Genomic DNA, 12720 nt, shown 5'->3' with positions numbered 1-12720 from the left:
TGTTATATTAACCACAGTTATTGTGTAACTTCTTCGATGTCAGTTGGGAGGTCATTAGGTTGAAGGTCATGTTATATCACTCCCTAATAACATTCTGTGTCTCAAAGGTCATAGGTCACTTTTATGACATTAAGGTCAAAGGGTGTGAGATGCCACTTCACAATCATTGGCATTTTAGTGAATCGACTTCCAGGTTATTTCTTCTCTTGATTCCCTTGCAAGAGTACTTGTATCCCATAATTGTGATAGTTAAAGCTGTTCTTTTCTATACCCACTTAGATGATAAGGTGAAATACATTTGGTTCCATGGTCCTTTAACACTAGTGTAAAATTAGTAAACCGTTGACCTTTTTTCTTCTGAGCTTGTGTTCAGATGGATATTAGCTTTCACAGCACTTGTTTTTACTTGCAGTAGCTGGGGATTGTCGTTATGTTGATGTTGTTGGCCTGACAGAATAGCAGCATTGTATGAAAAAGATAGTTTGGGTGGCCTACAAAGGCACTTAACATGCCTTGTTCAAAATTACTTTCTACAAAGTGAAGTTGACCGATTTTGTGTTCTAATTGCCAGAATGTGACTAGTTAAAAGAAACAAAAGACTAATTTTAGTTTTATATATTTCCAGACACATTCCTTAAGTTACCGGAGGGCTGTTCAGGGTCGAAGAAAACGATTTGATGTGTTGTTGGCTGAGCACAAAAGCAATACCAGGGAAAGGGAGTTGGTTCGCAACTCTGAACATCCTCCTCAGATGCCGGCTCTCAGGGAACCACATCCCTCGCCTTCTAAAACTTTGCAGGAACTGCACCAAAATTCTCATGGAGCTATTTCGTCAGACTCCAAGCATTCATTACCTTGTAAACCCAAACCCGTCACCCCCAGTCTTCCAAGGTAAAGAAAAGCTACAAAACATAATACATTTTTTGCTCAGAAGGTACTTTTGAATTGAAGTCTATCTCACTGTTAAAAGTTTGAGTTTATGGTTTACAGTATTGAAGTTATAGGTAGTATGTGGAGGTACTAGAAATGCTGTTGCATGTCTTGACTTGTAGCATTAAGTTTCAATAATCAGTAAGTACTGTATTGTGGAGGGCGAGTAAATCTTTTCTGAAAGCATTGACAAAATATTAACCTTGTTAAGAGCAAGCTAAAAGATTGTTTGAGAGCTAAGAAAATACTCTATACTAGTTATTCAACCCAAATCATTGTGAAACAGTAAGCTACCACGCATATCTCTCACACATAAACCTCTTTGTGAGCAAGTGTAATGATATGTTGGTTTAAAGTTTGAAGAACCTGTTATTGACCTTTGTGTTTGGTGTCATTTAATGGTCATGTCTGAAGGTATTGTATTTAAATCCTCGTCTTTTGGGAACATAGTAGTAGTTCCAGGAACATGACATAAATTATTATTTCTAGTTACATCTGTGTAATGTAGCTTTTCTCACTTAAGGAAAGGTTTCTTATACAAGACTCCAACCTGGGACAATTTCAAGATTGTTTTTTTTTTTAAATAATACAAATAAGTTTGATCCTTCAGGCCTACAGGTAACCTGTTGCAGCACAGCGGAAACCCTCCCAGCGACTCGCCATCTGTCCATGAATCGCCACACCCTGTTGTGCCTGCAGTTGATCCAGCCGCTCGGCTATCTAGTGATGATGGGGAAGGTGATGAAAAAGAAGACCTTGCTGAAAAACTGGACTGTCATTATTCAGGTCATCATCCTCGACCTGCAGCTGTAAGTTCACCTTTAAATGTTACCACTAGTTTTAGTATTTTTTCATTCTCTCACATTTGGTACCCCAAGTCATTTGAATTTTCTGAGAGATGAAATTTGAAGGTTACAAAAACTCTAAGGCTTTGTGTGCAATCCGTCGTAGACTGGATATATGTTTCTATCCTTATCCAGCACTGCATGTTTCATGATGGTTTATTGGATTTCTCCACTAGACCCCATCCATCAAAACCACAGTAAGTAGGGAGGGTTTGGGGTCCGGAAGGTATCAAAATATCTATGCTTGTTGGTAAAAAGTTGTATCTTAAACTTTATTCTAAGTAGAAACCTACCATCTAAATATCTGCTCGTAATAAACTGATTCCAGTGATGGATTTATTAATAAATGCATCCAGAGAGCACCTTAGAGGGCCCCCTTAAAAACCTACCAACTACTGGTGAACCCGCTAACCGCTTGTGGCCTGTCGGCCACCAACAGACAATCTGAGCCCTCAGGATGAGAGCCTCTGTTCTCTAAAGGTCAGAAACAAAAGCCTGTCTGGGCTGGGGTGTGGAACACCCATCCCCACAGAGTGACCTGCCTTCCAAGGCAGGGAGCTTCAATGAAGTCCACCGTCTTTATGATGCAGATTTGACCTTCCTCAGAGGAATATGCCAACCTCCCTTCCCTAGGGCCCATCTGGGACATGGACAGGCAGGAAAATTAGCTAAGCAGGAGACATGTCACATTTCCAGACTGGGAACATCCCTAGGGTGACCAGCCTGAAGTGGACACATCTTAGGAAATTCCACCATCTTCTGTGTGGTGGAATTTAGGAAGTGTGGACAGGGTGATGCCCACTCCCCACAGGAAGTGGTCTTCTAGGGGGTGCAGTGACCCCAAGGGTAAGTAGCCCATTAGCTACTACTCTTCACTCCCTTAACGCCCCCTAAATTGAGTATTCAGGGGACCCCATAGTACCCAGACCTCAGATCTTCCATTGACACAAAAGGAGAGGACAGGAAGCTTGCTGAACTTGTGAACAGAGGAGCGCAACTGACTTGGAGCCACCCCTGCCAGCCTGCCTGCTGCACCCGGCAGTTGAGGAGCAGCTGACCTGTCCAGTAGGTGCAACCTCCAAGAAATTGGGAGAGCTGCCAGTGATTCGCAAATGTCCAGGAAGAACTTCCTTGGAGTAGAGGAGCTGCTCCCCTGCATCTGTGAGGACAAGGACCACCAAAAACCTGATGCTGGACATAACCACTGCCCTTGAGCGGCCTAGCCCATGCTGAAGTGGGCCAATGGTGTCAGCGTGGTCCCCAGGTCCTACTTAAACAAAGCCCAACTGGAGTTCACCCACTGAGGACTTCGAGACGGTGTCTTCTGCAAACCCCCTTCATCCACGAGTCACCAGGAGACAGGAACACCTCTGCACCCGTCTACCCGGGACTGAGGTGACGAGAACCAAGGGTGTCCTGACATCTCCCAGCCTTGTGAGACCTGAGTACACTTGTTAGCTTGGTCGGACTCGGTTCCCCCCAGTCCATGCCTGCAGTATCTGCAGGCCCCCTCGCGAAGAACTCCAGCACCGGACCCGATGCCAGAGGACACCACTGCATTCATATCCCGAGGAGAAGTGGACTGATGGTGTCCCCACGTGCCCAAAGACCTCAAGGGTCGAGCCCTCCTCTGGGTTCCCCTGCAGCAACCTTGTGACCGGACTGTTCCCCATTGAAGTGAATGGTACATCTGACGCTGTAACACATCTCTGCACCAAGAAGCACCAGAACCTCCTGTGGTGACCTGTTGGTGTGGCCTTGGAGCCTACCCCATACTCACCTTCTGGAGAACAGTCTCGTAAGTCGCTGTGAAGTGTCTGAATGCAGTACATGTTTTCCCCCAGAGGATAACATGACACCACCCAAAAACTGCACTAAGTGTCAACTTATAAAAACTGTAGAAATCCCTCTCTTGAAAAGTATTCCCCTGAATCTGGTGATCCTGGTATCAAATGTTTTATATAAAAGTAGATGTTATTTTTATAAATTACCATCAGATTTCTCTGAATGTGCATCTCATTTACTGCATAAGTGTGTACCATATGTACTTAGCACTACCCTCTGATTTATTTTTTATTTTTTAAAAGATATTTTTATTGTTTTTTGTGGACAACAAATACTTACACAATCAACATCCTGATATAACTATCCCCCCCACGTTTGCCTCCCCGTATCAGCTCCTCTCATTGTGGCTTCGAGTGTTCAATTAGGGTTTCTTCTCACATAATCGGTTTGGATCAGAGTGAGGGTCAAACAGCGTTCTGCTGGCTAAGTTCTTTGTCACTGTCCTGCTCGTCAGACATAACCCCTTCACTGCGGGCGTCGGCCACTGGCCGACGCCCGCACTACCTCCCTGGTGCGGGTCATGACCTGTGGCCGACACCAGGGAGGTATTATTTTTTTAATATCCCAGGGAGACACGGAAGCTTCCGTGTCTCCCCCCCACCCGCCCCTTTATGACGTCAGCGTGCCGCGAGGCGCGCTGACATAACAAAGTTGATTTCCCCATCAGAGCAGGAAGCAGCCTTGCGACCGCTTCCTGCTCCGATGGGGAAAACGGCCTTCAACACTTTCAGGAAGGCCACGTAAGAAAGGGGAGACTCTCCCCTTTCTTACGAGGCCTTCCTGAAAGTGTTTCCTGGCCCCCGGGGGCAGGTGTGCTGCGATCGGGGGCCAGGAAACACCACTAGACGCCAGGGATTTCACTTGGGGGGGGGGGGGGTCGCTCCCTGAGACAGCATCTGAGGGATAGGACAATGGCGCAGACTCTGGGAGTGATTTTTCAGTCGGAGGAGTCCCATTTGATAACTCCTCTTCCAGTACATTATGAGGGAGGTGATGAGGACAGTCCTGCTGTCCCTTCAAAAGAGAGAGAGAGAGAAAAAAAAAAAATATATGAATGCTGGGATCCACAAAATTCCCACCACCCAGTGACTCCTCACCTGTCCTGATAAAAACACTACCCCACTTGAGTACCTACACCTAGTGCCTGTGTCAGGAATTCATCACCCCAGGGTCAACAGCTGCCTCATGTAAGGACCAACATTGACCGTTGTGTGATCTATTCCTGTCGCGGGCACCAGGCCTACCCACACAAGTGAGGTACCGTTTTTATCGGGAGACTTGGGGGAATGCTGGGTGGAAGGAAATTTGTGGCTCCTCTCAGATTCCAGAACTTTATGTCACTGAAATGTGAGGAAACGTGTTTTTTTTTTTTTTGGCCACGTTTTGAGGTTTGCAAAGGATTCTGGGTAACAGAACCTGGTCAGAGCCCCACAAGTCACCCCATCTTGGATTCCCCTAGGTCTCTAGTTTTAAAAAATGCACAGGTTTGGTAGGTTTCCCTATGTGCCGGCTGAGCTAGAGGCCAAAATCTACAGGTAGGCACTTTGCAAAAAACAGCTCTGTTTTCTGTCAAAAAATGGGATGTGTCCACGTTGTGTTTTGGGGCATTTCCTGTCGCGGGCGCTAGGCCTACCCACACAAGTGAGGTATCCTTTTTATCGGGAGACTGGGGGGAACGCTGGGTGGAAGGAAATTTGTGGCTCCTCTCAGATTCCAGAAATTTCTGTCACTGAAATGTGAGGAAAACGTGTTTTTTTTTAGCCACATTTGAGGTTTACAAAGGATTCTGGGTAAGAGAACCTGGTCAGAGCCCCACAAGTCACCCCATCTTGGATTCCCCTAGGTCTCTAGTTTTCAAAAATGCACAGGGTTGGTAGGTTTCCCTAGGTGCCGGCTGAGCTAGAGGCCAAAATCCACAGCTAGGCACTTTGCAAAAAACAGCTCTGTTTTCTGTCAAAAAAATGGGATGTGTCCACGTTGTGTTTTGGGGCATTTCCTGTCGCGGGCACTAGGCCTACCCACACAAGTGAGGTATCATTTTTATCGGGAGACTTGGGGGAACATAGAATAGCAAAACCAGTGTTATTGCCCCTTATCTTTCTCTACATTTTTTCCTTCCAAATATAAGAGTGTGTGTAAAAAAGACGTCTATTTGAGAAATGCCCTGCAATTCACATGCTGGTATGGGCACCCCGGAATTCAGAGATGTGCAAATAACCACTGTTCCTCAAAACCTTATCTTGAGCCCATTTTGGAAATGCAAAGGTTTTCTTGATACCTATTTTCACTCTTCATATTTCAGCAAATGAATTGCTGTATACCCAGTATAGAATGAAAACCAACTGCAGGGTACAGCTCATTTATTGGCTCTGGGTACCTAGGGTTCTTGATGAACCTACAAGCCCTTTATATCCCAGCAACCAGAAGAGTCCAGCAGACAAAACGGTATATTGCTTTCAGAAATCTGACATCGCAGGAAAAAGTTAGAGTAAAACATAAAGGAAAATGGCTGTTGTTTTCAGCTCAATTTCAATATTTTTTTATTTCAGCTGTTATTTTCTGTAGGAAGACCTTGTAGGATCTACACAAATGATCCCTTGCTGAATTCAGAATTTTGTCTAGTTTTCAGAAATGTTTAGCTTTCCGGGATCCAGCATAGGTTTCACACCCATTCCTGTCACTAACTGGAAGGAGGCTGAAAGCACCAAAAATAGTAAAAATGGGGTATGTCCCAGTAAAATGCCAAATTTGTGTTGAAAAATGTGGTTTTCTGATTCAAGTCTGCCCGTTCCTAAAAGGTGGGAAGATGGTGATTTCAGCACCAGAAACCCTTTGTTGGTGGCATTTTCAGGGGAAAAACCACAAGCCTTCTTCGGCAGCCCTTTTTTCCCATTTTTTTTTGGGGGAAAAAACGAAATTTTCACTGTATTTTGGCTAATTTCTTGGTCTCCTCCAGGGGAAACCACAAACTCTGGGTACCATTAGAATCCCGAGGATGTTGGAAAAAAAGGACACAAGTTTGGCGTTTGGTTAAGGACAGAGCTCCAGTTTCCATGTCTGGTTCCTTAAGGCAATCTAACAAATAGTCCTATTTCCGTGCTGTAGCACTACCCTCTGATATGCCTAACTGCTCAACCACACTACCCAAAAAGAGAGCATTTGGGATGTCGCCTCTGTGGTACCTTTGGGGATTGCTTGGACTCTTTGCACAGTGTACCTTTTTGGTCCACTATATAAAGAGGCAGCTTCCTACAAGAGGTTTTAATTTTTTTAATTTTTTTATTTTAATATGGCAGACTTTTATCATGAGTAGTGTCTAAAGTTTTTTTTTTTTTTTTCATTTCTTTGATACATAATACAGAGTATACAGAACATTACCCCAAACACTGTAATATATTGTAGAGCGTAGGTAAATACAGAACAACCCGTCAAAGGTATTGAATTCTGTATAGCAGAGTGATTCCGTATGAGAAACTCACTGTGTCCATTAATGGACCATTCGATTGGAGGATCTTTACACAATTACGAAATATGTACCATATGTATACAAAGACACATAGTGTATCCCAAAGATGTGCATGCTTAATAGCTGGAATCCTGAAGCAAGCTTTCTCAGGTAATGCTTCTAGAATTGAAATGCCATTCTTCCTGCCATTAAGACAAATTCCTCTCATAAGACCTTCAATGGGGAACTTAAAAATCCTTCTCTTCCATCAGCTTCTCCTGTAATAGTGGGTTCATACCAGTCTCAAATAAAGGACCCTTAATCCAGCTGGATGTATTCCCTTAATCTGGGTCCAATACTATCCTGTCATAGATATATTCTTCTTTTAATTATCTAATTGCCTTCCTCTTCTGTGATGTTTATGTATTGTGCTCAGATGCCCTGATAGGCCAGGTGTGTGTGTGTGTGTGTGTGTATATATATATATATATATATATGTTCAATGGCATGTGTAGCTGCAGATACACATGCTGTGCACATCCCGCCATCTGGTGTTGAGCTCGGAGTGTTACAAGTTGTTTTTCTTCGAAGAAGTCTTTTCGAGTCACGAGATCGAGGGACTCCTCCCATTTCGACTCCATTGCGCATGGGCGTCGACTCCATCTTAGATTGTTTTTTTTCCGCCATCGGGTTCGGACGTGTTCCTTTTCGCTCCGTGTTTCGGGTCGGAAAGTTAGTTAGAATCTCGGAAAAGACGTCGGTATTGTTTGCGTTCGGTATCGGGTTAGTTACAACAGATCGACACCGAATTTAGAAGAGTTCCGGTGGCCCTTCGGGGTTTTTTCGATCCCCCGTCGGGGCCTGGTCGGCCCGGCCACATGTGAATTCAAGGCTGATGGAACGGACCCCATTCCGCTTCTGTCCAAAATGCCATAACAAGTATCCGTATACGGATCAGCATCTGGTCTGTAACTTGTGCTTGTCCCCAGAGCACAAGGAAGATACTTGTGAGGCCTGTCGAGCGTTTCGGTCCAGAAAGACGTTAAGAGACCGAAGAGCCAGAAGACTGCAGATGGCGTCGACGCCGACAGAACAAGAGCGTTTTGAGGAAGAAGAGGAAGCTTTCTCTATCCAAGAGTCGGACTCTGAAGAGCTCGAGGCCGAAGAAACGAAAACCGTGAGTAAGACGTCGAAACATAACTCACGAGAAGTCAACAAAAGCCCAGGGGACGCCACCGCCAACAGGCCATGGCTTAACCCAAACAAGCGGTGACCGAGCCAAGGCACCGAAAAAGGGCACCCTGGTGTTGAAGTCATCCGGCTCCGGTCGAGATACCGCCACACAGCAATCTCGGACCCGCGACATCGGCTCCGGGAAATTTCGGCACCGTCACAGTGGCACCGAACAAATTCGGCATCGAGACACCACCATGCCGAAAATTACAAAGGTTTCTTCGGAGCCTAAAAAGACCTCTGAAAAAGTTTCGGTTCCGAAACATCCAGCCTCGGAGCCGAAAACAGATTCCTATACAGAGGAACAAGGATTGGCCTCCCAAATGAAAAAACATAGATTTGGAGAGGAACTTCAAGCTGTAGAGCCAGACTATAATCAAAGGAGGCTCCACATTCATCAAGACACAGGGAAGATAACCACTCTTCCTCCAATTAAGATAAAACGAAAACTTGCCTTTCACGAAAAGGACAAGGAGCCACAGGCAAAGGTGGCAAAGAAAACAACTCCACCACCTTCTCCACCACCGTCAGTGCACACATCACCAGTAGCAACTCCTCCTCTGATGCACTCCCCGATTCATACTGCCATGAGTCAAGATGATCCCGATGCATGGGACCTTTACGATGCTCCAGTATCGGACAACAGACCAGACTCGTACCCTACCAGGCCGTCCCCTCCTGAGGACAGTACATCTTACACACAGGTGATTGCAAGGGCAGCTGCTTTCCATAACGTCACCTTGCATTCAGAACCAATTGAGGATGACTTCTTGTTTAACACGCTAACCTCCACTCATAGCCAGTACCAAAGACTACCTATGCTCCCAGGAATGCTAAAACATTCAAAACAAATCTCTCAAGATCCTGTTAAAGGCCGAGCCATAACTCCAAGAGTGGAGAAAAAATACAAGCCACCGCCAACAGATCCTGTTTATATTACACCGCAGTTAACTCCAGACTCAGTAGTTGTCGGGGCAGCTCGTAAGAGAGCAAACTCTCATACCTCGGGAGACGCACCACCTCCAGACAAAGAGTCGCAAATTTGATGCTGCAGGCAAAAGGGTTGCAGCACAAGCAGCAAACCAATGGCGCATTGCTAATTCACAAGCGCTTTGGCAAGATATGACAGAGCGCACTGGGATGAGATGCAACATTTGATAGAACACTTACCCAAGGAGTTCCAAAAAAGAGCACAACAAGTGGTGGAAGAAGGACAAAGTATCTCTAATAATCAGATACTGTCTTCAATGGATGCAGCAGATACGGCTGCAAGGACAGTAAATACTGCAATAACAATAAGAAGGCACGCATGGCTCCGCACGTCAGGTTTCAAGCCAGAAATTCAACAAGCTGTGCTAAATATGCCATTTAATGAACAGCAGTTGTTTGGGCCGGAAGTCGATACTGCTATTGAGAAACTCAAGAAGGACACTGATACGGCTAAAGCCATGGGCGCACTCTACTCCCCGCAGAGCAGAGGCACCTTTCGCGAAACACCTTTTAGGGGAGGGTTTCGAGGACAACCCACAGAAACCACAACATCACAAACAAGGCCCACTTACCAAAGCCAATATCAGCGGGGAAGTTTTCGGGGGCAATATAGAGGGGGACAATTCCAAAGAGGTAGAGGAAAATTCCAAAACCCCAAAAGTCCTCAAAATAAGCAGTGACTCACAAGTCACCCATCCACATCACATAACACCTGTGGGGGGAAGATTAAGCCAATTTTACAAACATTGGGAGGAGATAACAACAGATACTTGGGTACTAGCAATTATCCAGTATGGTTATTGCATAGAATTTCAAGAATTCCCTCCAACAGTCCCACCGAAAACACACAGTATGTCGAAACAACATATAAAGCTTCTAGGATCAGAAGTTCAAGCATTGCTCCAAAAAGACGCAATAGAATTAGTACCAAAACAAGAACTAAACACAGGAGTTTACTCACTGTACTTTCTAATACCCAAAAAAGACAAAACTCTAAGACCTATACTAGATCTCAGAATATTACATACATCAAATCGGACCACTTTCACATGGTTACATTACAAGAAGTAATCCCACTGCTCAAACAACAAGACTACATGACAACACTGGATTTAAAGGATGCATATTTCCATATACCAATACATCCTTCACACTGAAAGTACCTAAGGTTTGTATTCCAAGGGATACATTACCAATTCAAAGTGTTGCCATTCGGAATAACTGCACCAAGAGTTTTTACAAAATGTCTAGCAGTAGTAGCTGCACATATCAGAAGGCAGCAAATACATGTGTTCCCGTACCTAGACGATTGGTTAATCAAAACCAACACGCAAAAACAGTGTTCACAACACACAAATTACGTCATAGAAACCCTACACAAACTAGGTTTCTCAATCAATTACTCAAAGTCACACCTTCTACTGTGTCAAACACAGCAATACCTAGAAGCAACAATCAACACAGTAAAAGGGATTGCCACTCCAAGTCCACAAAGAGTCCAAACATTCCAAAATGTAATACAAGCCATGTATCCAAACCAGATGATACAGGTCAAATTAGTAATGAAACTCCTAGGCATGATGTCCTCATGCATAGCCATTGTCCCAAACGCAAGGTTGCACATGCGGCCCTTACAACAGTGCCTAGCATCACAGTGGTCACAAGCACAGGGTTAACTTCTAGATCTGGTGTTGATAGACCGCCAAACATACATCTCGCTTAAATGGTGGAACAGTATAAATTTAAACCAAGGGCGGCCTTTTCAAGACCCAGTGCCACAATGCGTAATAACGACAGATGCATCCATGACAGGGTGGGGAGCACACCTCAATCAGCACAGCATCCAAGGACAATGGAACATTCAGCAAAAACAGTTTCATATAAACCACTTAGAACTGTTAGCGGTGTTTCTAGCTCTGAAAGCATTTCAACCCATATTAACCCACAAATACACTCTTGTCAAAACAGACAACGTGACAACAATGTATTACCTAAACAAACAAGGAGGAACACACTCGACACAGTTGTGTCTCCTAACACAAAAAATATGGCATTGGGTGATTCACAACCACATTCGCCTAATAGCACAATTTATTCCAGGGATTCAGAATCAGTTAGCAGACAATCTCTCTCGGGATCACCAACAGATTCACGAATGGGAAATTCACCCCCAAATACTGAACACTTACTTCAAAATGTGGGGAACGCCACAAATAGATCTATTTGCAACAAAAGAAAACTCAAAATGCCAAAACTTCCCATCCAGGTACCCACAACATCCGTCTCAGGGCAATGCACTATGGATGAACTGGGCAGGGATATTTGCATACGCTTTTCCCCCTCTCCCACTTCTTCCATATCTAGTAAACAAGTTGAGTCAAAACAAACTCAAACTCATACTAATAGCACCAACATGGGCAAGGCAACCGTGGTACACAACACTACTAGACCTTTCAGTAGTACCTCATATCAAACTGCCAAACAGACCAGATCTGTTAACACAACACAAACAACAGATCAGACATCCAAATCCAGCATCGCTGAATCTAGCAATTTGGCTCCTGAAATCCTAGAATTCGGGCACTTAGACCTCACACAGGAATGTATGGAGGTCATAAAACAGGCTAGAAAACCTACCACTAGACACTGTTATGCAAATAAGTGGAAAAGATTTGTTTATTACTGCCATAATAATCAAATTCAACCTTTACACGCATCTGCAAAAGAGATAGTAGGATACTTACTACATTTGCAACAATCTAATCTAGCTTTCTCTTCCATTAAAATACATCTTACGGCAATTTCAGCTTACCTGCAAATTACGCACTCAACTTCATTATTTAGGATACCAGTCATAAAAGCATTTATGGAAGGCCTAAAGAGAATTATACCACCAAGAACACCACCAGTTCCTTCATGGAACCTCAACATGGTCTTAACACGACTCATGGGTCCACCTTTTGAGCCCATGCACTCTTGTGAAATGCAATACTTAACGTGGAAAGTTGCATTTTTAATTGCCATCACATCTCTAAGAAGAGTGAGTGAGATTCAAGCATTTACCATTCAAGAACCATTTATTCAAATACACAAAAATAAAGTTGTTCTACGGACCAATCCTAAATTTTTACCAAAAGTAATCTCACCGTTCCACTTGAATCAAACGGTAGATTTACCAGTGTTCTTCCCACAGCCAGATTCGGTAGCTGAAAGAGCACTACATACATTAGACATCAAAAGAGCACTAATGTACTACATTGACAGAACAAAACTAATTCGAAAGACAAAACAACTATTTGTCGCCTTTCAAAAACCTCATACAGGAAATCCTATTTCAAAACAAGGCATTGCTAGATGGATAGTTAAGTGCATTCAAACCTGCTATCTTAAAGCTAAAAGAGAACTGCCTATTACACCAAAGGCACACTCAAC

General features: G+C 44.1%; 1 protein-coding gene across 1 annotated transcript in view; it reads left to right on the top strand.

Moving 5' to 3' along the window:
• ATXN7 (ataxin 7) overlaps positions 1–12720 on the top strand; it is a 295992-nt gene that overhangs the window by 204782 nt on the left and 78490 nt on the right. The window contains exons 7-8 of the mRNA XM_069206513.1: positions 626–891; positions 1541–1739. Coding sequence (XP_069062614.1) covers positions 626–891; positions 1541–1739 — 465 coding nt within the window. The remainder of the gene's footprint in view (positions 1–625; positions 892–1540; positions 1740–12720) is intronic.

This window comes from Pleurodeles waltl, chromosome 9 (assembly GCF_031143425.1).
Source record: "Pleurodeles waltl isolate 20211129_DDA chromosome 9, aPleWal1.hap1.20221129, whole genome shotgun sequence".
In the NCBI taxonomy this organism is placed as follows: domain Eukaryota; kingdom Metazoa; phylum Chordata; class Amphibia; order Caudata; family Salamandridae; genus Pleurodeles; species Pleurodeles waltl.
The sequence above is the reverse complement of the archived record's forward strand: the minus strand, read 5'-3'. Positions and strand labels throughout refer to the sequence as shown.